The following is a 27,486-nucleotide window of genomic DNA, read 5'->3' as shown; positions in this document are numbered from 1 at the left end:
TCCCTGGCACCAGGTGACCAGTCAACACCTTCCTCCAGGTAGGTCTCGCCTGGGTAAATGGAGATCAGCCACCACCCACTGTGTCATCCACAAACTTGATGATGGTGTGGAGCTGAACCTGTGCAGGGGCACAGTGGGGGGCTGAGGACGCAACCCTGGGGGATGAGGGATGGAGAGGTGTCTGCCCCACCCTGACCACTCAGCTTGCCGCCAGTCTGAGGGGGACTATGTTGAAAGCTGAACATAGCCCCCCTTCTGGCTGTCCAGATGAGAGTGTGTGGTGTGCAGTACCTGGGAGACAGCATCATCTGTGGATCTTGGGCGATAAGCAAACTGCAGCGGGTCCATGGAGGAAGGGAGCCAGCAGCTCAAAGCATATTTCATGACCACCGAGGTGAGGGCCACCGTCGGTAGTCATTCATACATGCTGAAGCATTTCTTGGACAATAGACAATAGTGGATCTTGAAGCAGGCGGGGACACCGGACACTCAGAGGAGAGGTTGAATATTGTGGTGAACACTGGAGCTAGCGTGGCACTAGGTCTCTTCAGTATAATCCAGGGAGGCAGTAGTCCTTCATCAGCTTTCAGCATTTCATGACCCACCGAGGTGAGGGGCCACGGTCGGTAGTCATTCATACACTGGAGAGAAGCATTCTTGGGCACAGGGACAATAGTGGATCTTCTCTTGAAGCAGGCGGGGAGACTCAGCCAGGAGAGGTTGAATTTTGTGGGGTGAACAACAGCTAGCTAGGTTGCACAGTCTTCAGTACTCGTCCAGATATGCCATCTGGACCACTGTGCTGGCACAGCCCACAGGTGTGTTCATTGTCAGTGAGCTCTGGAGCCTCTCTCAACGCTCACCTTGGTAAGAAAGGCACGTGTGTTGTTGTGTTGTTGTTCAAACCCGTGCAAAATGCATAAAAATAAATGAGTTCAGGTCGGTTGCGCTGCAGGCACTCGGCTGGTCTGGGCTCTAGTGCTCTCATTGCGCTGGGTCTGCCGTGGTACCACCGCTGGTGTCGCCTGTCCCCAAGTATCTTCATCTCTGCTCTGCTCCCTCCTGGCTGCCGCCACGCCCTCCTCCAGTCCTCCTCCTCAGTCCTGCCTCCTCTCTTACATGTCTTGGCGACTCCCGGGATACCATGCAGCCGTATACAGCACAGCTTCACGCAGATGGATCAATCAGCGGCTTTTGGTTAGGAAAGACCCTAACTTTTACCGTGGGGACCCTAACGATTAATGTGGATTTAGCGTTCCTTGGGCTCGGGGCTCATTGCACTTAAGAACTCGCTGGACTGGAACTGACTGGATTGGATGATGTCTCAATTTACGACACGAGCGCCCAGCCCGTAGCTCAGCGATTGTCACGACCACCGCTTCACGCGCGTCACTACCGCCAGCGCGATTTTTGCGCATCCCGAGCAGAAAATGATGGCGGTTTTCGAGTGATTTCGAGTGACGGAGAGAGAGCCAGAGCCAGCCTTCAGTATATATAGCGTAGTTGGATGGCCAACGTTCTTTGGTAGCACCTACACATGTGCTGGTGGTGAAAGTGCATGACTTTTTTTTAGGTTAGCCCTATTAAAGTCCCAGCCACCACCAGCGGGATACTTGTTCTGATGATCGACATAACACATCACATAGGTCGAGTCCGATACGTCGGTGTCCGGTGTCCGCTGCATATGTAGGCGGTGGTGATGACGTGATGAACTCCCGGGAAGGTAGAATGGGGACATGATGAGACATGAGATTTCCAGAGGTTCCAGGCAGGAGGAAAGAGTCTTAATGTCCTGGGGGGGTCGCACCACTTTTGTTAGTCATGAAGCACCCCCTCCACCTAGATTTACCAGACTCTTTCCTTTGTCTCTTGCACAAAACAGAGAGAAGGACTCGGGGCATATGACTTCGATCCGCACCCAGCGGGGTCAGCCATGTTCAAATCAGACAAAGATATTACAGTCCCTCATGTCCGTTGGAATCTGATCTGCCCTAACATCATCCATCTTATTTTCCAGAGACAGAAGGCAGAGCTGGAAAGGGCTGGCTTGAGGGTTCAGTAGGCGGTGAACTTGAGCTCGTTTTGTTCTCTGTTTTTTCCGTTCTCCCGTTTTCCGCTCCTCCCGTGTTGTTGATCCCAGATTCTCATTACGATCTCGGCTGCCGCCATGGATCGGATAAAAAAAGTGGAAAAAAAAAAAAACTTCAAAAAGTTTAATGTCAAAAAGTTGCTAGTGGTCGTATGCTGTTAGTGCCGATGTGTTTGTGAAAAAAAAATGTAAAAAAAAAAAAAAAAAACTAAAGCTAAACAAAAGCTAAAGAAGCTACCTCGGAGCCACCTCGGCGGCACACGCCCGCGCCAGCGCGCCTTTTGGTTCATTTTGACCCGATTCATTCACCCTCCCCTCCTGTTACCTTTATATTTATATTTTATTTTTACCTTGGGTTCAATTTTTAGCGTAAAACAAAAAAAAAAATTAAAATTATTAATATTATTTTTCCAAGTTTAAGTGAGGTACTTTTATGTTTGTTTGTTTTAGACCGAAAAGAACACGACATTAAACATTATGGGGGGTCAAATTAATCCTAAAGCGGGTGTATATTGATTGGTCAAAAAAACCTAAAGGCAACACAAGGGTTAAAAGGTGAATTTAATTTTTTTTGTAAAATGTATAAAATGAGCCCAGCCTCCAGAGGGTTAACGGGACATATGTGAATGTCAGTCAGTTACCAAGGCCACTGGTTCTGCTGTTGTTCAGTGTTAAAGATGACAGGACCAATGGGGTCTCAATATACTTCTTTTTTTTTACGAATCTGATGTTTCACTGAAGAAACAATTTATCATCCACAATATTAAATACCTCGCTGGCACTTTATAGGTAGGAGCCTCTTTGAAAACACAGCTCTGTGTGAAGTTTGGTCTTTAAAAAGAATGAACTTTTAACTTTTAATTGCGATTAATCGCGATTAATGAATTTCAAAATGTGCGATTAATTAGTTTTTTTTTAAAAATCGATTGACAGCCCTAGTCACAATTGTTAAAAGGATGTCCACCTCTTTTCAACACCAGCTGCTCCCCGTGGGACTGTGCTACGCCACTTACTTCCTGTTTTGATGCAGGTAGTTGTGGTGGGAACCGACGACGGCAAATTATCATTTATTTCTTACGAAGAACTATACCTATAATTAGTTCCTCTGATCCAACAGCAGAGCTTCCACACGAGCTCGAACCCTCGCAAGTTAGGCTTCATTTTGCCTTTAGGGAAAAACAGGCATGGCCACTTTCACAATGGTCCCTTGACCTCTGACCTCAAGATATGAGAATGAAAGTGGGTTCCATTGGTAAGCCTTTACAGACATGGCCACTTCACGATCATCCCTTTTTAGGAGTAGCCAATACATATGATATTTTTGCCTATTCATAAAATTGCCGTATACTGTACATACCCTAAACATTTGTGTGGCTTCAATTTTTGACATGTAAACATGTGTGAGGATCTTTTGTGATCAGAAATGATCAATGTAGCAGACAATCTGTAAGTATGGTAAATTACAACAATTTATGATCTATAAGTCCGTCATTTACCTCCACCACTACCTTCTAAGGCCTTAAACACTTTCAGATTGTTCTTTTTTTATCAATGAATTTGTTCTTTTTTACATGTTTGACATGAACAACTAGGCACACACTCCAGTGAGTAAAAAGAATACAATTAAATATAGTCTACAGTATAATAGGGATGGGAATCGAGAACCGGTTCTGTTTTAGAACCGGTTCCCAGTGAACCGATTGTTTGGAATCGTCAGCCAAATTCTTTAACGGTTCTGCCAACGGTCCTCTGTGGCGTTGCGCATGCGCGAACTTTTTTAGTTTCTTCTTCAGACTGCAGCAAACATGGCAACTAGGCAGAAGCGTTCTAAAGTTTGGCTCTATTTCACACGACAAAAAGTGCTAGTGTGAGGTGAGAGTGTGCTCACCTGTGTGCGCGCATTACGGCTGAGCGCTGCGCGCGCCACTCGCTATGTGAGCTGCGCGTGCAGACAGCATTTAACGGAGCGGAGCATTGCGTGAGCTCTGATCGCTCTTTTAATGAAGTATCGATACTAAAAATATGCTAAATCACATTGTTTTTAACGTACGGGTACTTTGTTAGTATCGCTACACCGTGCAGCGTGACAGCAGCAGATGTAGCAGACTAACATTCAAGCTAACCTAACTTCCCAAACGCTGTCGACATCTGAACACTGATTGGCCGAGACGCGACACGTCCCATCAAAGATGTTTTGTTGCGAAGAGCACCACTTCACATTTTCTCCACGTCTCACTGCAATCTCAACGGCAGCGGGCCAGGTGAAAAAAATAATAAATCGGAACGCGTCTCTGGTATTGTTCAGGGGGCCGGTCCAAATGTGGAGGCGGGCCGTATGGCCCGCGGGCCGTAGTTTGGATTGAAAGTCCAGTTTTGAGAAATGTTTGATCGTAACGGTGTTAATTATCGGAGGGCGTGTGTTATCAGCAAACGTTCGCGTTATCGTGTTAATCCATTATTAAACTGAGCATATCGATTTTTAATCCATTATTAAATTTAGCATATAGCTACGCTAGCTTAGCTATAGAATCTTCCATTGTCAGCCCCCTACATTGAGGCAGAGGTCGTGTTTGCCTCCCCTCTTAATGTGGCTTTATGTCAGCTCAGCAAATTCAGCGATTTTGTTAGTGCCATTTGTTTCATTGTGTAAACCAGCTTTCACTATATAAATAATCTCCATTGCCATCCAATTTATCTGATGAGGTTCAGAGTCAGACCGGTTCAGAGGCTGGTCGTCTGTCTGGGTCACAGGCTACAGCACGTCTTGTACACCTCCTCATATCTTTGTGTTCATCCTCCACCCCATCTGAGAGAGTGTTCTTCATGGCTGGAGACACAATAAGTCCTGAGAGATCGCGTATCCTCCCGGAGAAAGCAGACATGCTTATTTTTCTGCACAAGAATTGTTGATGATCCATACAATTGATGGTTGCACACTTGGTATTTGCCACTGCTAGTTTCATTTTTGGCAGCTCAGTTCATATACCCTTTAAAAAAAAGGAAGGAGCACTGTAATTTCTAGGAACATGTTTAAATTAAACAGAATATATTTTATTTAAGTTATGTAAGTTTTATTTTAAGTTCAAGAGGAATATGTATAAATCTTTTTGGTTATTTAAATTTTTTAAAATGTGTATGTATACATACTGTATATGGTGTGTGCAGCATTATAGAAAATTATATAAAAGAACATTAATGTAAATAAACCCGTTTGTGCTCTTTTTTTCACCCCTTGCCCAATAAGAATCGATAAGGAATCGAATCAATAAGGAATCGAATCGATAAGCAGGAATCGATAAGGCATCGGAATCGTTAAAATCTTATCAATTCTCATCCCTACAGTATAATGCTATTATTTATTCCATATATAGCAGATTGTTTTGGAAAGTTGTATGAATTACCTGGATTGTACTTTCATCACGCAACATTTTTTTAATCTTTAATCAAATATTTTTATACCAACAATGCTGATAGTTCTTCTTGATAAGAATAAGCATAACAAGTGGGCAATCAATGGGATCTTGGCATAACAGCATGTGTGATATTTAAAAACTAGTTTTTTACCAAACGTATTTCAATTTAAATGTGACATTAAAAGTATTTTAAAAGGAAACTAAAAGTTGTAGTTTGGTGGAACCAATCTGCAAATCACATCCGATGAGGCTCGTGAGAGAAAAGCTCTCTCTGGCTCCCTCTGCTGGTCAGTATTGGTTACTGCTGTCCTCTGAGGCCGGTGGAACAATGAGTTCTAAGTATAAAACGCATTGACAGGCCTGAGCCATGTCTTACTACGACCTGAGTAGCTGCTGATGCACCAACACACACAGTAACATTACCAAACATACAGCAGGGCGCCGTGCATTACTTTGTAAAGATAAAGTAGAATAGGGTTAGAAGGCATACGCAGCCATGTGTCATTCCCACAAATGTTTACACCATTTTGAAATCGTTATTTGTAAATGTTCATCTTTACTGACGACCGCAGATGTGATGGATAAATGTTCCAGAGACACAGAAACACGACAGACGTTACTTTCTCCACTGCCAGTTTCCACAGTTTAGGTCAGAATGTTTGTAAGAGCACAAATCATCATATCTCACAAACAATAACACTGCAGCTACCGCTGCCGGGGGTTTGTGGAGCTCTGTCTCAGAGAACAGCTGCAAGCTGTGTCCCGAAACCACGCATTGAGAGCGGTGAGAGTGAACCAGGACCGGAAAGGGTTATTCCCTTTTTTCCCTGTGAAACATTTTTCCTGATCCGAAGTGAGGTCAAAGGTCAGGGATGTGTACAGATTGTAATGCTCATTAAGGCACATTTGTAATTTGTGAAGCTCTATAAAGCTCTATAAAAATCTATAAAGTCATATACAGCTATATAAAGCTATAGCTCTCTAAAGTCCTATAAAGCTTTATAAAGTCACATACATCTCTATAATATAAAGTTCTATAAAGCTATATACAACTCTATAAAGCTCTATAAAGTCACATAACGCTCTATAAAGTTCTATAAAGCTCCATAAAGTTCTATAGAGCTCTATAAACTTCTATAAAGCAATATAAAGCTAATCAAAGCTTTATGCTCTATTAAGCTCTATAAAGCTCTGTAAAACTATATAAAGCTCTATAAAGCTCCATACAGTTCTAAAAGCTATATAAAGCTATACAAAGCTTTATAAAGCTATATAAAGCTCTATAAAACTATATAAAGCTCTATAAAACTATAATAAGCTCTATAAAACTCTGTAAAGTCGAGCCAACAGCAGATTCAGCCGATCTAAGGATCGTTCTGGTATTATCCTTTTCTAGTCTTTGCTGCTCAGCGTAAACACACCGGAGACAGATGGATGTGGTTTGTATCAAACATGTTAAATGGAGCTTCACACACGGCCTCTGGCCCCAACACATCTGGACCACTTCCACGGCTTCGGGGTGGACTATCCAGGATGTCCTTCAGCGGTGTTTGTGAGGAGGGTAACTTACAATGGAGGTCAGCGCTCCTGCAGCAGCCCGTGCTCCGGACAGACACAGGAAGCTGGCAGGAAGCTGGCAGGAAGCTGGCGGAGCACGGAGAGGAAGACTCGGACAGAAGAATGGGCGGAGGACATTTACAGCTGAGCCGGCTGCTGTTGTCCATGTCTCCTATTTCAGAAGACACACACACATGATCATCACGCGCTGGAGGTCAATAACATGGCCGGGACGTGTGTGTGTGTGTGTGTGTGTGTGTGTGTGTGTGTGTGTGAATTAGAGGTAATGGACGTTTCTGTATTTTTTTCCCCTCAATGTATCATCTTATATGTTCACAATCCTGCCTCTTTCCCCCGATGTGTAGCATCTGTTCACAATACTCTAACATGTTTACTGCTGTGTCTTTGTGTGTGTGTGCTTGTGAAGTGTGTATGTATGTCCTCTTTTATGGAACCAGCTTCCACCTTCAGTCCGGGAGGCAGACACAGTCACCTCGTTTAAGAGTCGACTGAAGACTTTCCTCTTTGACAGAGCTTATAGTTAAGGCTGAATCAGGTTCACCTGGTCCAGCCCCTTGATATGCTGCTATAGGCTTATAGCTGCTGGGGGACGTTTAGGATGCACTGAGCACCTATCTCCTCTTGTGTCTCTCCTTATGGATGCATTTTTATCTCTTTATTGCACATTATTAACTCTGCTTCCTCCCCGGAGTCCTTTTGACTTTGACTTCATAGATCCTATCTGCCTGATGGATCATCGAGGTCTGGATCGTGGAATATGCCTACTACCAACTATGCCATTGCCCTGTTGAGACTCCGCCCACTGTTGAGACTCCGCCCACTCCTCCTCTCTACCTCCATCTGCCTGATGGATCGTGGAGGTCTCCATCGTGGAATATGCCTACTATGAACTATTCATACACTCTGTCATATTCATTGATTGTGTTGTTACTGTGTTTTAATTTGTGTATAATGATTCCTTCTGTACACATTACATCTATTACACCTGTCCATCCTGGAGAGGGATCCTCCTCTGTTGCTCTCCTGAAGGTTTCTTCCCTTTTTCCCCCCTGAAGGGTTATTTGGGAGTTTTTCCTGATCTGATGTGAGGTTTTGGGGCAGGGATGTCTATGTGTACAGATTGTAAAGCACTCCGAAACAAATATGTAATTTGTGAAAATGGGCTTTGCAAATAAACTGAATTGAAACTGAAAACTGAATGTATGAGTGTGTGAAGTGTGTGTTTGTGCGTGTGTGAAGTGTGTGTGTGCGTGCATGTGTGAGGTTTATTTGTGTGTGTGTGTGTATGAAGTGTGTGTGTGCGTGCATGTGTGTATGGAGTGCGTCTGTATGTGTGTGTGTGAAGTTTGTGTGTTTATGCATGTGTGTGCGTGCGTGTGTGAGGAATGTGTGTGAGTGTGTACATGTGCGTGCGTGAAGTGTGTGTGCGAAGTGTGTGTATGAAGTGTGTGTGAAGTTTGTGAAGTGTGTGTGCGTGTGTGAAGTGTATTTGTGTGTGAAGTGTATGTGTTTTTGTGCATGTGTGTGTGTGCGTGTGTTTTTGTGCTTTTGTGTACGTGCGTGTGCGTGCGTGAAGTGTGTGTCCTTGTGTGTGTGTGTGTGAGAGTGTATGACCCACTTCTTGTTCTTGGAGCAATAAGGAAACTCATAGTCAGGCTCTCATAAGGAGTGTGTTGTTGAACACACACTCACACACACACACACACACACACACACACTCACAGCGAGCCGCTCCGTTGGGAGAAGAATGTCAGGAAGTAGAAAGTGTAGCCGACGATGTGGTAACCTCATGTGGTTCCACTGTGATGCTCCACACCCCTCAAGACGCCCACTGACACACAGTTCTTAATTCATCTTCCTGAAAGTAGAACATGAGGAAGTATTGTCCTGTTTATAACGACACATGCACACACACACACACACACACACACACACACACACACACACACACACACACACACACACACACACACACACACACACACACACACACACACACACACACACACACACACACACACACACACAGTCTCAATAACAATGATAATAAAGAAGAGAGAGTCTGTGCACAATATAACATATGTGTATTATTGACACAATATCTTTGTTTATCAAGGACTTTCAGAATAACATTAAAAGTTTGAATGCAGGCCTCTTTACTGAGTTAAAGATTAAACTGTATATATGTTCCACCACTGTAGCGTATATAAACTATATCGCTGAGACCGGAGGCAGAATGAGGCCATACATCAGAGGAGTTGTCTCCATATATAAAGTTACAATATCCATAAGCAACTCAACGCTTTGAAAAGGCACATCATGCTATTATTTATGCGCTTCAGCTAAAACTCTGACAGCTGAGATGTGAAGCAGACATCACACACACTGCAGTGTGTGTGTAAAGTTTAATTTCCACTTATTTGAGCTGAACCAGACATACACATATTATTAGTTATGTTTTTTACAATCATTAGAATCTCAGTATACCACCGTCCACACTCACTTTAGTTTATTTACTCATCGCATAGATCCAAAACTCAACATATGGTGTGGAGTGTGTCTGCGTGGCGTTGTGTGTCTGCGGGGTGAGGAAGGAGGAAGCACTTCCTCGTTGGCTTCCTTCACATTTTAGTCACGAGACAACATGTACACGAGGAGCAGCTGGAGGTCACTTTGTTGGCTTCAAAGTCCAGAGAATCACAAGGTTTCTTCTTCCTGTTGCTCCCTCTTTTTCTGCTGACTACAGGTGCCTCGCAATCTCTGAAACACACACACACACACACACACACACAGTCCTTGGTTCCCTTCTTTTTCACACATTCAGATATTAAGTCATCACACTGAGGTCTGCAGACAGTGATGGCCGCTGCCGGGCTCCACGCCGCCGACCCTCCCAGTGAAGAGGAGGACAAAGAAGAAGAGGCGGCTTTTGGGAATGTCTTTGCAGAGTTAGAATCGGTGGAGCTGCCTTTAGGAACATCCTTAAGGTAAACATGTGCAATATTCAGAACGTTTTTTATTTATTTTATTTCATCTGTTAGATACCAGGGAGGTACAACCTACAAGATAAATGATTTAAAATGCTGATTGTTCTTAATATTCACAGTAAGAGCCATCAACCAAGAAACATATAGTGTGTATGTGTTATACTGCCAAAGGTGTAATTGATCTTTTAGTGCAATGTGCTCTTAATAAAAACGAGTGCTCAAGTACTTACGTATTATTTCATCCAATGATTTTTAATCTACAGGTGACTATTTAATAATAATATTTTTTTTATTTTTTGGGCATTTAGAATTGAATGTCAACCCCATAAAAGGCAGTAAAGCTCTTTTTTACCATTATTATTATTTATTTTCTTACGAAAGCTGAATTTACAAAATTATTTCAGTGGGTATCCATTCTCAATCAATTAAACTAAATGTGATTTTAAGGACTTTATCCCGTGAAATTGTTTTGTTCTTATGGCAAACATAATAGCCAATTCAATTATAATGTTTCTTTCTAAGCTGTGATACATTCGTAAGGACTGTAAGAACCAAAATACATATTTATACAGTCTGTATATAAATACATCTTTATATAGTCTGTATATAAATACATCTTTATACAGTCTGTTGAAAAGATGTATTTATATTGTCTGTATTTAAAGACTGTATATGAATTACTATATATAAACATCTTTATATACAGTATATACTTTGTTATATATAGTCTATATATAAAGGATGTTTATCAAGACATCTTTATAGATAGTCTGTATATGTATACTATATAAAGGCTGTATATAAATACATCTTTATATACAGTCTTTATATACAGTATATAAATGTGTATTTTTATACAGTTTGTATATAGACTGTTTATAAAGACATATTTATATAGTCTTTATATACAGTATATAAAGATGTATTTTGTATACAGTCTGTATATAAACTGTTTATAAAGACATCTTTATATACAGACTCTTTATATCTTTCTATACATATACAAATGTCTTCATATACAGTCTGTATCGAAAGACTGAATATAAATATAGCTGTATATAGTCTGTATATACACTATGTATCTTTATATACAGTATATATAAAGGCTGTATATAAGTACATCTTTATATAGTCTGTATATACAGTCTGTATCTTTATATACAGTCTGCATATAAAGGCTGTATATAAATACATCTTTATTTACAGTGTGTATCTTTATATACAGTCTGAAATAGAGTATCACAGTGTATGTAGAATAAAGGTTACATCTCTGACCTTCCTACTCTACATGTTATTTGCATACACGCTCAAATACATTTGTATACACTCTACAACTCAACCGTGTGTGGACGCAACGCTGCTGTAGAGCGCCCCCCAGCGGCCAGCCCTCACACTGCGCCGCCGCTGCAGCGATAGCCGAATACACACATAACAATCATGGCGGAGAATGAAACCCTGGAGTGTATAACGGAGCACGAGCGGATTCTACAGGAAATTGAGAGCACTGACACGGCTTGTGTTGGTCCGACTCTCCGGTAAGCACGCGCGGCTTCTTAACACCACCTGCCCGGTCACACGGTCCGTGCGCGTTGCCGCATCGCGTGCGTTTTAAGACCTTTTGTTCGGGAGCTAGCTCGGCTGCCCAGAGCCACTGGCAGCGGCTAACATGAGCTAGTTCAGCCAACAGAGGCTGTTGAAACGAAGCAAGAGTCTCGCTGACGTGTTCGCCAACGGGAAAACGGTCACTTGAACACGGCTATGGCAAAACCGTGTCGTGTGCACGCGCGCGCGTGTTCCAGGTTGGCTGGTGACCTGTCAATACGTAAACACCAGCTGTGGGTGTGGCTGTGGCACACCACATATATGTTATCCATATGTAGCCGATGTTAAGCTCAGTTGCCCAATTCGTTGTTAATAAATTGGACACGTGTATGCCGGTGACATTCCGATATAACGGTACGGTGGTTGGGTGAGTCACCCGGTGTAGTGACGTGGTTCACGGTGAGCCCGGTAGCGGGGACATGGCGCGGGGTGTCTCACACTCGTCCGGCAGCCGCACTGGTGATGCTAACGTTAGCTGCCGAGCTAACTTCTAAGTCAATAATTAACTACAGGTGTTAGTTTGACAAGCTAGCGTTGAGCTGAACGGCTGCACCGCTCGCGCGCACACCTGTCTCGTCGTCGTGCCCGCGGGCCATGGTTGTCGCGCAGCATACCTGAGTGAAGCAGTGAATATGTGCCCTGGAGGTAACATGACGTCAACGCGTTTCCGTGTACGAGCTCATTACCGCTGCCTTGTTAACGGATGACCCGAGAAGGTCTAGATCGATACAACATGACGTTAGTGCTTAATTATCACATTGATGAGTTCCCTCAATGTCACATTTGATCTGTGATCCATGATGTCTGCTCCAGTGTCCGTTCCCCTTCTCTCCTGTATACAGTGAGGGTGGCCCAGCTGTGCATGGCTCCTTCCGGGTCCAGACTAATGCATGATTACCAAAGAGCTGATACACGCCTGTGTCTGGGGCTCGACCTCTGTTAACATGCGGATGGTAATGATTGCTGCCACTCATCATTGATGTTCATTCATCTTCCTAAAGCTGTGCCATTTTATTAACACACCTGGAGTGCAAGTTTAACGTCCTCAAGCTTTATATTTGGCCTCGGTAACGTTTAAACTGAATGGATAAACTGAGAGGTGATTCATAAAGCGCTCTCTGGATGAAAGCAACCGTAACCATTTAGTTTAGTGTTGCACAAGTGGACATCATGCTTCACCCATGGTTAATTTATAAAGACGGATGCACACACATTGCACACAGTGATGCAGTCGCTGCTTTGTTGGAGCCGCAGTCTGTGCAGTTGTGGTCAGTTGGTGCAGTTGGTATCTTGTTAATTTTTTTATTGTATATTAAAATGGAGAAGATGCTTCGCTGCCAGGGCTGTGGGGGCATGGTATATTTCAGGCTGGGAAAGAAAACGTTTTTGTGAACACTGACAAAACACCCTATGTTTTTTATTGTAGCACCCCATCCATGGGCAGCACCATGCTCATAATGCTCAGCCAAGCTCTATTAAGTCAACTCAGTTTATTTTGTATAGCCCAAATTCATAAATGACACATTTGCCTGAGAGGGCTGCACATACGACATCCTTTGTCCTGTGATGTCACATTGGATCAGGAAAAACTCCCAAAAATCGTGCACAATGTCAAAATAGGAAGAAACCCTCGGGAGTACATCAGAGGAAGATCCCTCTCCTGGAGGGACAGAAGAATATATGTCATGTGACCAGATGAACAATAGATGCCATGTGACCAGATGAACAATAGATGTCATGTGACCAGATGAACAATAGATGCCATGTGACTAGATGAACAATAGATGCCATGTGACCAGATGAACAATAGATGCCATGTGACCAGATGAACAATAGATGTCATGTGACTAGATGAACAATAGATGCCATGTGACCAGATGAACAATAGATGCCATGTGACCAGATGAACAATAGATGTCATGTGACCAGATGAACAATAGATGCCATGTGACCAGATGAACAATAGATGCCATGTGACCAGATGAACAATAGATGCCATGTGACCAGATGAACAATAGATGTCATGTGACCAGATGAACAATAGATGTCATGTGACCAGATGAACAGAGTTACAACCAGTCGGAAATACACATGGGCAAAGGGCAAAATTGCCCCTTAGAAATATACATTTGCCCCCATAATTTCCTCTAATAATTTCAATAATTTAATAGCGTTTTGCTTTTGTTCTTTATTGTGTGTGACCTATCTGCATTGCCTGTACTAGGTTGGTACACAACAAAAATCAATAAATATAATTTTGAATTGTAAAAAAAATAAGATAAGTTATAATTGTTAATAGTTGTTTAAAAAATGTATTAACAATAAATAACCACTAAAAAATACAAATAAAATTGAATATGATTGTCTGATTTTCGTTTTAAAAAAATTAAGAAAGCACTTTGAATCTGTAGACTATACAATTCCATTCAATTCAGTTTATTTGTATAGCCCATTTTCACAAATTACAAATTTGTCTGAGTGCTTTACAATCTGTACATATAGACATCCCTGTCCCAAAACCTCACATCGGATCAGGAGAAACTCCCAAATAACCCTTCAGGGGGAAAAAGGGAAGAAACCTTCAGGAGAGCAACAGAGGAGGATCCCTCTCCAGGATGGACAGGTGCAATAGATGTTATGTGTACAGAATGAATCATTATACACAAATTAAAACAAAGTAACAACACAATCAATGAATATGACAGAGACTACTGCCTAATACTCTTATTATTGCCATTTTTATGACAATTGCTCATATACTGTAAGCCTAAATAAGTATCATTTCTTTTTAAATGCACCTGGATGTCAGTCAGTGAGGGAAAAAACTGCCCCCTAAAAATTTGTACATTTCGTTCCCTGGTTACAACAAATTCAATGAATATGACAGAATGTATGAATAATTAGTCGTAGGCATGATGAAACGATTGCGACCAAAAATAGCAGCAACAGTGGATGTAATATAATAATAATTATAATAGAAGCAGTAGTGGTATTGGCAATACTAACAGAAATACATGTACATATACATACTGTTTATTTGATAATGTTTTAACGTCATTATCATTTTAACAAAACTGATGTGTAAAGTTTTTTGGAATTAAAAAAAAAAGTTTTACATTAGAATCGTTGGCTAATCGAGTATTTTGAAACCCAACACTTGCATTTAAAACTATATTAATCTTCCTTATCTTCTGATGCTGGTCCGCTGGTGGATGCCATGTTGAACAATAGTCTCCGCTGCGCTATGGATCTCTGAATAAGTTTATCCGTGAAGGGTCCGTCACGTGGGAACTCTGAACCCGGGGAAAAGAAGGCGGCGTTTCCTGGCTTCAGAATGGTATCGCTTCGTCGCATCTAGTCTCTCCATATCTAGTCTCTCCATATCTAGTCTCTCCATATCTAGTCTTTACACATCTAGTCTCTCCACATCTAGTCTCTCCATATCTAGTCTCTCCATATCTAGTCTTTACACATCTAGTCTCTCCACATCTAGTCTCTCCATATCTAGTCTCTACACATCTAGTCTCTCCATATCTAGTCTCTCCATATCTAGTCTCTCCATATCTAGTCTTTACACATCTAGTCTCTCCACATCTAGTCTCTCCATATCTAGTCTCTCCATATCTAGTCTCTACACATCTAGTCTCTCCATATCTAGTCTCTACATATCTAGTCTCTCCATATCTAGTCTCTACATATCTAGTCTCTCCATATCTAGTCTCTACACATCTAGTCTCTCCATATCTAGTCTTTAAACATCTAGTCTCTCCACATCTAGTCTCTCCATATCTAGTCTCTACATATCTAGTCTCTACACATCTAGTCTCTCCATATCTAGTCTCTACATATCTAGTCTCTCCATATCTAGTCTCTACATATCTAGTCTCTCCATATCTAGTCTCTACACATCTAGTCTCTCCATATCTAGTCTTTAAACATCTAGTCTCTCCACATCTAGTCTCTCCATATCTAGTCTCTACACATCTAGTCTCTCCATATCTAGTCTCTCCATATCTAGTCTCTACACATCTAGTCTCTCCATATCTAGTCTCTCCATATCTAGTCTCTCCATATCTAGTCTTTACACATCTAGTCTCTCCACATCTAGTCTCCATATCTAGTCTCTCCATATCTAGTCTCTACACATCTAGTCTCTCCATATCTAGTCTCTCCATATCTAGTCTCTACATATCTAGTCTCTCCATATCTAGTCTCTACACATCTAGTCTCTCCATATCTAGTCTTTAAACATCTAGTCTCTCCACATCTAGTCTCTCCATATCTAGTCTCTACACATCTAGTCTCTCCATATCTAGTCTCTACATATCTAGTCTCTCCACATCTAGTCTCTCCATATCTAGTCTCTACACATCTAGTCTCTCCATATTGAGTCTCTCCATATCTAGTCTCTCCATATCTAGTCTCTACACATCTCTCCATATTGAGTCTCTACATATCTAGTCTCCATATCTAGTCTCTACATATCTAGTCAATACACATCTAGTCTACATATCTAGTCTCTCCATATCTAGTCTCTACACATCTAGTCTCTCCATATCTAGTCCCTCCATATCTAGTCTCTCCATATCTAGTCTCTACACATCTCTCCATATTGAGTCTCTACATATCTAGTCTCCATATCTAGTCTCTACATATCTAGTCAATACACATCTAGTCTCTACATATCTAGTCTCTCCATATCTAGTCTCTACACATCTAGTCTCTCCATATCTAGTCCCTCCATATCTAGTCTCTCCATATCTAGTCTCTACACATCTCTCCATATTGAGTCTCTACATATCTAGTCTCTCCATATCTAGTCTCCATATCTAGTCTCTACATATCTAGTCTCTACACATCTAGTCTCTCCATATCTAGTCTCTACATATCTAGTCTCTACACATCTAGTCTCTACATATCTAGTCTCTACATATCTAGTCTTTACACATCTAGTCTCTCCATATCTAGTCCCTCCATATCTAGTCTTTACATATCTAGTCTTCACACATCTAGTCTCTCCATATCTAGTCTCTACATATCTAGTCTCTCTATATCTAGTCTCTACACATCTAGTCTATCCATATCTAGTCCCTCCATATCTAGTCTTTACACATCTAGTCTCTCCATATCTAGTCCCTCCATATCTAGTCCCTCCATATCTAGTCTAGGGCTGCAACTAACGATTATTTTGATAATCGATTAATCGGTTGATTATTTTTTCGATTAATCGGATGAAAAAACTTTAATTTTCAACCCTTTATTCAAAACAGGGTTCGTACGGTCATGGAAAACCTGGAAAAGTCATGGAATTTTTAAATGGCTATTAGCAGGCCTAGAGAAGTAATTGAAAAAAATAAAATCTCAAAATATTTGGAAAAGTAATGCAAATTTGTTTTATTCAAATGTTAATTTACACGGTATATATACGGTATGGTTTGGAATTCCCATTGTTAGTTTAAATACTACATATTCTCACTTTGTCACGTATAGACAGAGTTTTCACAGAATATTTAATCATAGAAATTTGGTTTAAAGTCATGGAAAGGTCCTGTAGACCCACTGGTCAGCATGTGGATGAACCCTGTTCATTGGTCATGTGTATGAACCCTGTTCACTGGTCAGCATGTGGACGAACCCTGTCACAAACAGACTGACAGCGGTTTACACTCCTGAGTTGGCTATTTATGGGTTAAATGGTGAGGGGGCGTGGCTTATCTCCGTTGCCTTTCTTCGTGGAAAAATATTTTCCGCCATCCGCCACTGAAAAATAACCACTTTTCTACGTTATACTTCTTGTGAAAATGCCACACACGTCGTGACATCTAGCGCCCTGGTGTCTGGGTTCATAACATAGCCCGTAGGCGCACTTAGCTCCGTGAATGTCTCCTACGACATGAATGACTTCCGCATCCAGCGCCACGTGAGCAGCAGCAGCCAATTAGATTCATCAACAGCGCTGATTGGCTCTCACAACGCAGCGTTCCGTCTCTCCTCTCCCTCCGCTCCGGTTTCTCCTGCGCCGCTCTGCGCTCAACTCAACTTTTATTATACTCCGTGACTTATTGAGCGCCGTAATAATCGCGCGACACAACGAATCGATAATGAAATTCGTTGCCAACTATTTTAATAATCGGTTTTTATCGATTTTATCGATTTGTTGTTGCAGCCCTAATATAGACTTCTCACCGCTAGTATTTAGCCAGACGTAGGACATAAACAAGGGACTCCTGTGTCACGTGTGTTCAGGGGCAGCGGTAATATACGGACAGCCCAGAGTCACAGGCGATCACAACATTGAGAATTGAGTTTTACATTTCCTATTATTGATGGTTCGAGTCATAATGGTTCAAGAGAGAATCCCCCCCGCTCCTAATTATTATATCCACATTACTGATTATCAACACTTTATATTTTGTGAAAGCACAATAGTCAACCCTATAGAATATTGTTGCAATATCATGATCAAAGTATTTAGTCATCAAATATTATATTTGATTTTCTCCGGATCGCCCATCCCTACCTGTACACGTGTCTCAAGTTTTACCTGAAAGACTCACATTTTGATGTCACGCTCTTCTTCCATCGCCCTTCTCAATTTCAAGAACTACATGTTCATGACTTCAATGCATGCAGTTGAGAACGTAATATTCACAGACCACAGATCTTGTGGAAGGAAAAGCCGACCAGTTGACTTGAAACGTTATCGATCTGTGTGTGCAGGTCACCGGCACTATGACGAGACTGGAGGCTGGTTTAAGACTTTAAGACTAAGAAAAAAAACACCAACAAATCTACACTAACATTTGGGACAGTCTGAAAATGACTGTGTGATCGTTCCTCTTTCATTGGTCGAAAGGTATCATGAAGCGCAGCGCTCGTGACCCAGTGGCCAGCTTCCTGCCCTGAGAGGAAGCGGGGAAACGGGGATCTACACCTGTTTTTAATTATGAATACAGGAAAGAGGAACCTCGTCTGGAGGCTGGTGATTACTGGGCTCTGCTGTTCATGACATCATAAAGTTCTTAGATTCAATTTCTTCAGGAGTTCTATGGTAGTGAGTCATTTATTTAGAACACTGGGACATACATTTATGCAATTAAAAAATAATTATATACATTAAATTCAATTTTTTTGTCATAAAAAAAAGTGATGAATCAATAATTCAATTAATTATTTGTTGAAACCCTTTTATGAACAGGTAATGAGAGAACGCTCCTCTAAAACATAGAAATATGGACTATTAAAAAGATGTAATGACTTTAGTTTGACTTGTGCTCTGGCAATAGAGCCAACGTCAAACTCTTCTGCAATGTGGAGTATAGGATGAACATTTTGTGAGGCAAAGCATCTGATTTGTTTAACAAAATGTCTCCGACTGGCGCCTGCAGAGCTCCACAGAGACGGCAGCGTTTATTGTCTGTGTGCGTACCGCTGGCCACAGCAATGTGGTGGAAGCAGTTTATGGTATTGACTCGCCTAAAGTACAATTACATTCAAGGTGGGAACTGTCCTTGGGAATGAAACTAATGGTGCGGTGAATTACAGGAACACAACGGAAACACATTTGACCACATCAGAGTCCATGATAAAAGATCAAATGCATGCAATAGGAATTGTGCCACGTGGCGAGTTACTGCGCCATTGTGTGCAGACGAGTCCGACGTGGACCGAGCGCCAGGACTTAAAAGTAAACGACTAATTCATATAATAAATCATTTATGATGCAGAACGAATGGATCAATGGAAACTCCTCAGTTAAGCCACAACCCACATGGACACGGCTAGCAGGAGATGCTAAATTATACACTGTGTGCTCACTCTGCTGCGTCACCCAAATATACAAATATGAAATATATTAATTTTAGCAATATAACCCAAACTGAAACTTCCTTCGGCTTTCTCTCTGTAATCTGCCAATCACAGCCTCTACCGTAATCCCATTAATCCCATTTACCTTAATCCCATTAATCCCATTTACATTAATCCCATTAATCCCATTTACCTTAATCCATTGAATTCATTCTACAAATGATCCATCATTCTCAATGTTTTTTCCTGGTGGAATGAAAATAAATGTCCGTTCATCCATGATTTAATGTCTGCAATGTTCACAGAAAATAACCCAAATCATTCGAATAAACTGTGTATTATGTATCATTTATTTGTGAATGTAGCCGAGTCACTTCCTCGCCACTAGATGGAGCCGTTACTCCAGCTGGAGGTTGTCGTGAAGCTCTGGGCTCATCCATCACTTCGGATATCAGGAGCAGGTTCAACTTTAAGGCCCATCAGTTCGTTTTGAGACCCACATGGAGGTATTCTGTTCAGTGACAATCCACAGTGGTTCGGTATCATCCAGGAAGTGAAGCTCTTTGTTTTTTTGGAACATGCTAAAAACCATGCACGGTTAAATTGAGAACGATATTGTCATTTTCAAAGGACATGTAAAATATCACAACCACACGTTGTGTGTTTCTTGTTTGACCAAGCGTCAGAAAATAGTCCGTCTTCACTTGAAAGCTGTTTGACTGGGATAATCGTGTTATGTTTTGAGTTGAAGCCCCCTGTGTTTATAGGTGTATGTCTGTGGTTGTAGGCCCGGTCCATCCCACTGGTACCTGCTTCTGCACAACTACACACATTCCGACCAACGCACAATGACACATGATCAGTAAACACTGCAGCTCTCGGCTTCTCACACAGACTCAGATGCATATGTACACACGGCCATCTGTGAGTGCGTGTGCGTGTGTGTGTGTGTGTGTGTGTGTGTGTGTGTGTGGTTGTCGGATGACCGGCAGTGATTCATTGCAGGGTTCTTTTACAATAATGTGCAAACAACTGGCCACCTCGGCCTCCAGCACTAGCACGGGGATGTTGGTTCTCAGTGTTGTTGTAGTGCTGTTGTTCAGCACGTGCACACACACACATACACACACACACACACACACACACACACACACATATGGACGTCGTGGACGTCAGTGCGACCGGTCACACACGGCACCGCAAAGCAACATCGTACTGGAGATGAACTCACAGGCCTCCTGCTCTCTGTCGTCACCGATACTTTGTTTTAATTAACAATAAATGTGTTCTCCGTCACACGTTGCTCTGTGTGAAATCCTGATTTAGGGAGGGGAACAAAATCAGTTTCAGCCAGGACAGAGGACTGAAACTAGGGGCTGAAAGGAAGATAAGCTACAGCAACCCTACGGTATGAATTATGAATATATACCAGACGGAGCATAGAGATACACCGATTAATTAATAAATGAACAGCTGTGTCTGTAAGATAAGAACACACATAAGTCAAAATACGCTGTGGATGAAGTCCTAACTTAAGCAGACAGTTATTACCGTGTAATTTATTCCTATCATAATAATACAATACATGTAAAATAAGAATTCAATCATTTAAAAAAGGAATATATCGACTGATATGAATCTTTCACTGTGTGTGCTTCAAAATTATACCATGTTCCACATTTTGGTCCTCACCATACAGAGAAAAATAAGGTTTGGACTGTTATTAAAGTATAATTTGGGATGCAGGAAGCCGTTTCCCAATTCATGTGGTTCTGACCGTACACCTCTTGGGTTCAGGTTGTTGAGTAAAGATTGTCTTCAGGAGATGGTTTATGTGTTGTGACGTGTTTGGAGCCCCATACGAATGCATTACCCCGACCATATATGGAGTCGTACATAGAGAGGCTTGACTTCTCTTTCTGTGCTCGGTATCAAACTTCTGACAAAGCCCCAGACAGCCGCTTGTGGCGTGTGATTCATTTTTTAATAACCATGAAGTTGTGATAAATGCACTTTAAAACAATGATCATAATCAGGGGCGTAGGGATGCTTTGACTTTGACTCCAAATCAGTTTCCCGTGTTACAAACCTGGTGTGTGTGTGTGTGTGTGTGTGTGTGTGTGTGTGTGTGTGTGTGTGTGTGTGTGTGTGTGTGTGTGTGTGTGTGTGTGTGTGTGTGTGTGTGTGTGTGTGTGTGTGTGTGTGTGTGTGTGTGTGTGTGTGTGTGTGTGTGTGTGTGTGTGTGTGTGTGTGTGTGTGTGGTAGAAGTCCAACATTCAGTGTGAACCCCAGGAGGAGTAGACGTGGCCTTGGCAACGGCCGATGGGGCTCCGAATGAATAAATAAATAAAGTCGCTCTCGTCTGGCTCTGCTAACGGCTCAATGCTACGTTGAGTCAGCGGCTAGTTGCTAACTTCATCTGTCTGCTGATTGGTTCTGGGAACTGAGATGGAGACGCCCTGTTCAGCGGAGGGGAGCTGCATGGGGATGGTCCTCCGTGTGTTTGTCACTGTCACATTGATTGGTGGCCATTGATTTCTAATGCTTATCTTGTATGAGCAACTTTCATTGGATGAGTCATCTTGGGGGTTTTGTATTGAATGCTGTCGGAGCGCTCGTTAAAATCAACGCGTATTCTGATTTTCGTAGTGTCACTTATATTTTCCTTTATTTGCAGAACAGCAACAGAAACATGAACTCATACTAAACATAAATTCCTCGCTTTGTCTAATGCTCTTAAATACTGTTCAGCAATACATACGCTCTTAAATACGGTTGAAAAATAATAATCCCTTCTGCTCTCTAGCCCAAACACACCTGGCTGTACTCAGGTGACATACACATACAGCCAACGCCCCCTGACATCATTGCCGCAACTTTCATCGTCATCATCAAGATCAACAACCTGTCAGCATGATCAACAATATATATAATAATATACGGCACTGCACAAATTAGTGCAATGGCTTCTACAAATGCTCATTATTCATCAAAATGAGCCGTGAACATATTGTAAATACTTGTGCAGGATGTTCAGGGACCTCCTTCTATGAATGTTTCATTTCTCAACTCCCTCTCGCCCCTCCCCAGGTCTATTTACGATGACCAGCCCAACGCCCACAAGCGCTTCATGGAGAAGCTGGATGCCCGGATCAGGAACCACGACCGCGAGATTGAGAAGATGTGCAATTTCCACCACCAGGGCTTCGTGGACGCCATCACGGAGCTCCTCAAAGTCCGCGCCGATGCCGAGAAGCTGATGGTAAGAGACGTGAATCTCAAAGTGTAGTAGAACTAGATTGTTAAGGATTCAAATGAGATATGTGCTTCTTTCATCGGGTGCATTTTAGAGAGAACACATTGCATCACTGAAGAGCTCGTCATGTTTATTACTTCAATTGAATCATGTTTCAGGCACATTTTGAGTGAGATATGTAGTGGTCCATGATTGCTTCATACATATATTATAATTAGTTGGAACGAGGGATATGAAACGATATCAGAAATGTAGGAGTCGATTTCAACGATGGGGAAATTCCTCAAATCTCGATGCCCAATTCCATACCACGGTAAAAACAAATCAATAAATCCAATACGTCCTTTTATTGGATTCAGTGTAACATGTATTTAAGGCTAACTGGAATGAAATGACAGCAGAGTGCAGATTATTTATTCAGGTTTTTACTAAAACGCTTTGAGAACGTTGGAATCCTCAGTGAGTCCAAGAATAACGAGTCCAAGCGACGCAAACTAAATAAAACTTGCTTCCTGCTGCATAAATTATGCCGTTTTATTTCTCAGAAACTTGCCAATTTCTAAACTACATTGCGCACAAAATACCAATGTAAAATTGTATTTTTTCATGTGCTTCTTCAGTGAACGTCTCAATGAAGCTTCAATAAATGAGTCGTCGTGTGTGAGATCAGCAGCAAGAGCTCGGAAGAGGTTAAAACTCTTTTTATGGGAGTTGTGAATCATTTTAGGATCGTAGAAGATCAGAGTTCTTGATGGTTACGTGAATGAAGCGCGCGTCAGGTTCTGCCCTCGACCCTTCACAACTTTTCGTAAAATTATAAAGTTTTCAGGAATTGATATTAACTCTACTGGCATTTTAATCGGCCCTCCTCAGTGTTGGGCAATGGTAGCTGTCCCACGGTGGAAAGGTCATAGGTTCTACTCCCTGCTATAGGGACGGGTATCGTTTTTTTTCTTTTCGATGCCGGTGCTAAACCGGTACTTTTAAAACGATACCGGTGCCTAAACGGTGCCTGAACCGATTAAAAATAAAAATAAAATAAAAATCACTAACTTGACATTACATAACAATGACGACATTAAAAACCTCTTCGGCCATATTCACTGTAAAAGCCGTTCTCATGGAGCACTGACAAACAACGGATATCAGACTGTCGCGCTCGTAGGCTCGCTCGTTGCTAGCGCGAGCAACGAGCGAGCCTACGAGCGCGAGCAACGAGCGAGCTTAAACATGGTTATAATGCCTAACCATGACAGGGCGGATACACCAGATAATAATTAATACATTTTGGGGGGGAATTTCAATTAGCTCAGGCACCAAAATGTGCGTTGCGTTTTGGTCCGGTCGGCAAAGGTCGTAAGGAATCGGATATTGGCGCCCGACCCTAGTCCCTGCTGGTGCCCAGTGCAACTTGATGTTGTTTTGGATCACAGCGCTGGTTTAAGTTTCTCAATATGTCTCTTTTGCTTTTCTTAGTGGTGATGCACCGTAGCTTCATACAAAATAGAAAATAGAAGCAGCAATTACATGACATGTCATTTAGCGGACGCTTTTATCCAAAGTGACGTACAGTCATGTACATCCATACGCCGTAGTCACAGCTGCAGGGAGCAACTCGAGGTTAAGTGTCTTGCTCAAGGACACGGCAACTAGTCCGGGGATTGAACCGCCAACCCCCTGATTGAGACGGACCAGCTCACCACTGACCCACAGTCGGCCCTCATTCCGCTGGCACCCTCCCTCCCTCGCTGTTGAAATGCCCGTCATCCGAGAGCCGACTGGTCAATTGGGTCATGGCTCTCAGCCGTGTGACAAGAGCCGAGAGTTCAAAAATCCTCGTCCAGAAGCTTGTCACTGAATCTGTGAGAAAGAGCCCGTCACAAGCCATTACCCGCCGTGAAAGGCCCCGTGCACCGGCGACGGGTTCAGGTCCTCGCTGCCCGGTTAATCTGGATTTGGCTGCCTTTGTCCTTGCCCCCTCATGGACAATGAGCTGGTTACAAGGCTGAGCAGCTGCAGCGAGGGAAAGGAGAGGGCACAGAGAGGGTGAGCAGACGGCCGGGGAGAGGGAGGACACGTCATTCAAACCTTCTGGAAGAGCCTTCCACCGTCAACTTTTTAGAACAGTTTTGTTTGCGTGTTTTAGAAGAAGAAACATTCTGAAGAACTGCACCTCGATCTTTTCTGAATCTTCGTCCGGTCTGAATGTTTTGAACATCACATCCCATAGTTACACATGAAGAGCAGCATCAGAGAACAGGCTCTATGATGCTCATCCCCAAAAACATCAACAATTGAATAAAGAACATATCAGAAACAGTAATACAGAAGCCAGACCACCAAAAATCCAACATGTCATTTATATACATTTTATATATATATATATAATATATATATATATATATCATATTCATCATCACGTCAGAAAATACATCACCTACATTAAAAAATAGAATTAAAAAAGGTAAGAAATAATCTTAGACCAATTCTAGATTAAACTTTTGAACACTTATTGAGAAACAGAAACATAAACAGAAGTGATCGTTCAGTCACAGAAACGTTCATTTATCGATGTAAACTTCCAAGAACATAGAATCTTACAGGTCTCAAAATCTAATCTTGTGTGTGTTATGTCTTCAACCTGCAAAAGTTCCCAAAACGGCTTTAAAAAAAAGCTGTTTTTCCTTTTTATTTCCAATCTACAGCGGGTTCGTCTCTGTCTGTGGCTCTCAGCTCATTGTTTCCTCCTTAACACCTCAATCTTAAAATTGAATCCATAATCTATTTCTTATGTAACACATTGGTTAGCACAAGTGACTCAGACAGGGGAAAGTAGTGCCGGGGACTATTTTCAGTGGCGTATTAATACAAATGTGGTGCTCTACGGGGTCGAGTCAAGAATATACTCGTGTGTGTTCAGAGGAATGAAGAAGCATGTCGCTCGTTGTTTTTGGACAGCGGAGCACAGGAATCAGAAACGTGGTGTTTGTTGACCATAATAAATGTGCAGTAGAGAAACGCAGTACAGCACGAGCGTCCTGGAGGCTGTACAGTTCAAACTGACGTCTGTTTGTTTTGAAAGGGTCAAGTGACGGACACTAATCGGAGACTGCAGGAGGCCGGGAGGGAGGTGAGTCCACGCGTATGCATGAGTGTGCACGGGACACAAAGGGCCGCCCTGCATTGTGTCCTCTGGGCAGACGCCTGCTCGTCAGCGGGCGGAGGCGGTTTTGTGTGGCGGCGTGACCGTTCTTTAACCCAGCGGCTTGACGGCGGTGGCCTCTCGGCTCATTGTTTCCTCTCCCATTGTGCGCCGCTCCGTCCCTCAGGTGACGGCTCAGACGGAGGAGGTGATCCGCTGTCGGGTCCAGCAGAGGAACATGGCCACCACGGTGGAGAAGCTCCATCTCTGCATACCAGGTAGCTGCTGTTTGACGAGGCGCTGCCTCGGCGGGCCACCGGGGGCGCCACACGTGTACTTGAATGTGATCAGGTCAACACACGTCTACTCCTGGGTGTCTTGAGTGAGATTAGACCCGCTGCCCTCTAGGCAACGGCCATGTTAGAAACGTATCCACGCTGAGGTCAGCCGGAGCGTCTGTAATGTATCAGGGTTGGTACGGTCATGGAAAACCTGGGAAAGTCCTCGAATGTTAAAATGGTTCTTTCCAGCCCTGGAAAAGTCCTTGAAGAAAATGTAATTTACAAAACATATTTATATAAATATTTATTCTTTTAATCAAACTATTGTCTCTCTTTAGTTTGTGTTATTTAAGGTTATACTCTTGTATACCCTGTGAAAGATTTTTTTCTATTTTTTGTGAGTTTTTCCTGATCCGATGTGAGGGTCCTGGGACAGGGATGTCTGAGGCAAATTTGTAATATTGGGCTATACAAAATAACAAAATTGAATTGAATATACACCAAGATTATACAAACTGTTTGGTCATATGCATTTGGTTTAAAGTCATGGAAAGGTCCTGGACACCCATTGGTCAACATGTGTATGAACCCTGTTATATGTATTTAATGCAGAGGTAATAGAAGTACTCAGAGAGGCACTTCTTGCCACCCAATTGAAGATGAGGTAAAGTAACCTTCATAAGTATGAGGGTGCTTTATGAATGTAGTTGAGCCGTGAAGGAGCCATCGGCTGCAGGGTGGATGCAACGAGCCCTGGTCACAGCCTGAGTGGCCTGCAGCTCCAGTCCACCGGGACCTGACGTATTCTGTGGTTTGGCCTGAGGATATTATTATTATTATTTAGTTGAGTATTTAGTTTTGTATGTTTTATTTACAAACCCCCCGGTCCCTTTTCCCATCTTCTCTTTCTTTCTTTTGCAGTGCTAGAAATGTACAACAAGCTAAAGGAGCAGCTGGAGTCCAAAAGGTAGGGATCTCACACCTCATCACCATGCGACTGACGTACCACCCGGGATCAGGAAAACAACTGACAAGGAGGCCAGATTCTGAAAGTCTAACCATCGGACTGGCCCCACCTACTAGGGTTGACCCCCCCCCCCTCCATTTACATCAGCCATCCCTCATGGAGTTATACAGACACATAAATCAATCTCAAACGGCTCATTCCATGATGTAAATATTAATATTTGTTCATGGATTTAAGGATTCTAGAGCAATTTACTGTCAATAAACAACTCAGTTTTAAACTATTTGCAACACAAGAACAACATGCCAAACAAAAGCATTGGTGTGTCCCTGTCGTGCGTTCTTTGAACTTGCATTGAGGAG

General features: G+C 42.4%; 1 protein-coding gene and 1 long non-coding RNA gene across 6 annotated transcripts in view; one reads left to right on the top strand and one right to left on the bottom strand.

Annotated features, from left to right (window-relative positions):
• Positions 1-9,574: 9,574 nt before the first annotated feature.
• On the bottom strand, positions 9,575-13,413 carry LOC130203727 (uncharacterized). The gene is made up of 2 exons (XR_008833527.1): positions 12,284-13,413; positions 9,575-9,840 (listed from the first exon to the last, which is right to left on the bottom strand). It is a non-coding gene; the product is annotated as an uncharacterized LOC130203727 (long non-coding RNA).
• Positions 9,925-27,486, top strand: part of exoc6 (exocyst complex component 6) — a 55,727-nt gene continuing 38,165 nt past the window's right edge. For 3 of the 5 annotated variants that reach the window (XM_056430112.1, XM_056430110.1, XM_056430109.1), the window contains exons 1-5: positions 9,925-10,067; positions 22,569-22,740; positions 25,817-25,864; positions 26,064-26,154; positions 27,079-27,124. In XM_056430112.1, coding sequence (XP_056286087.1) covers positions 9,940-10,067; positions 22,569-22,740; positions 25,817-25,864; positions 26,064-26,154; positions 27,079-27,124 — 485 coding nt within the window. In that variant the 5' untranslated portion in view covers positions 9,925-9,939. Of the gene's footprint in view, positions 10,068-11,484; positions 11,603-22,568; positions 22,741-25,816; positions 25,865-26,063; positions 26,155-27,078; positions 27,125-27,486 lie in introns of those variants that run through there. The other 2 variants (XM_056430111.1, XM_056430113.1) reach the window with 2 other exon arrangements.

Source organism: Pseudoliparis swirei, chromosome 13 (genome assembly GCF_029220125.1).
Source record: "Pseudoliparis swirei isolate HS2019 ecotype Mariana Trench chromosome 13, NWPU_hadal_v1, whole genome shotgun sequence".
NCBI lineage: Eukaryota > Metazoa > Chordata > Actinopteri > Perciformes > Liparidae > Pseudoliparis > Pseudoliparis swirei.
The sequence above is the reverse complement of the archived record's forward strand: the minus strand, read 5'-3'. Positions and strand labels throughout refer to the sequence as shown.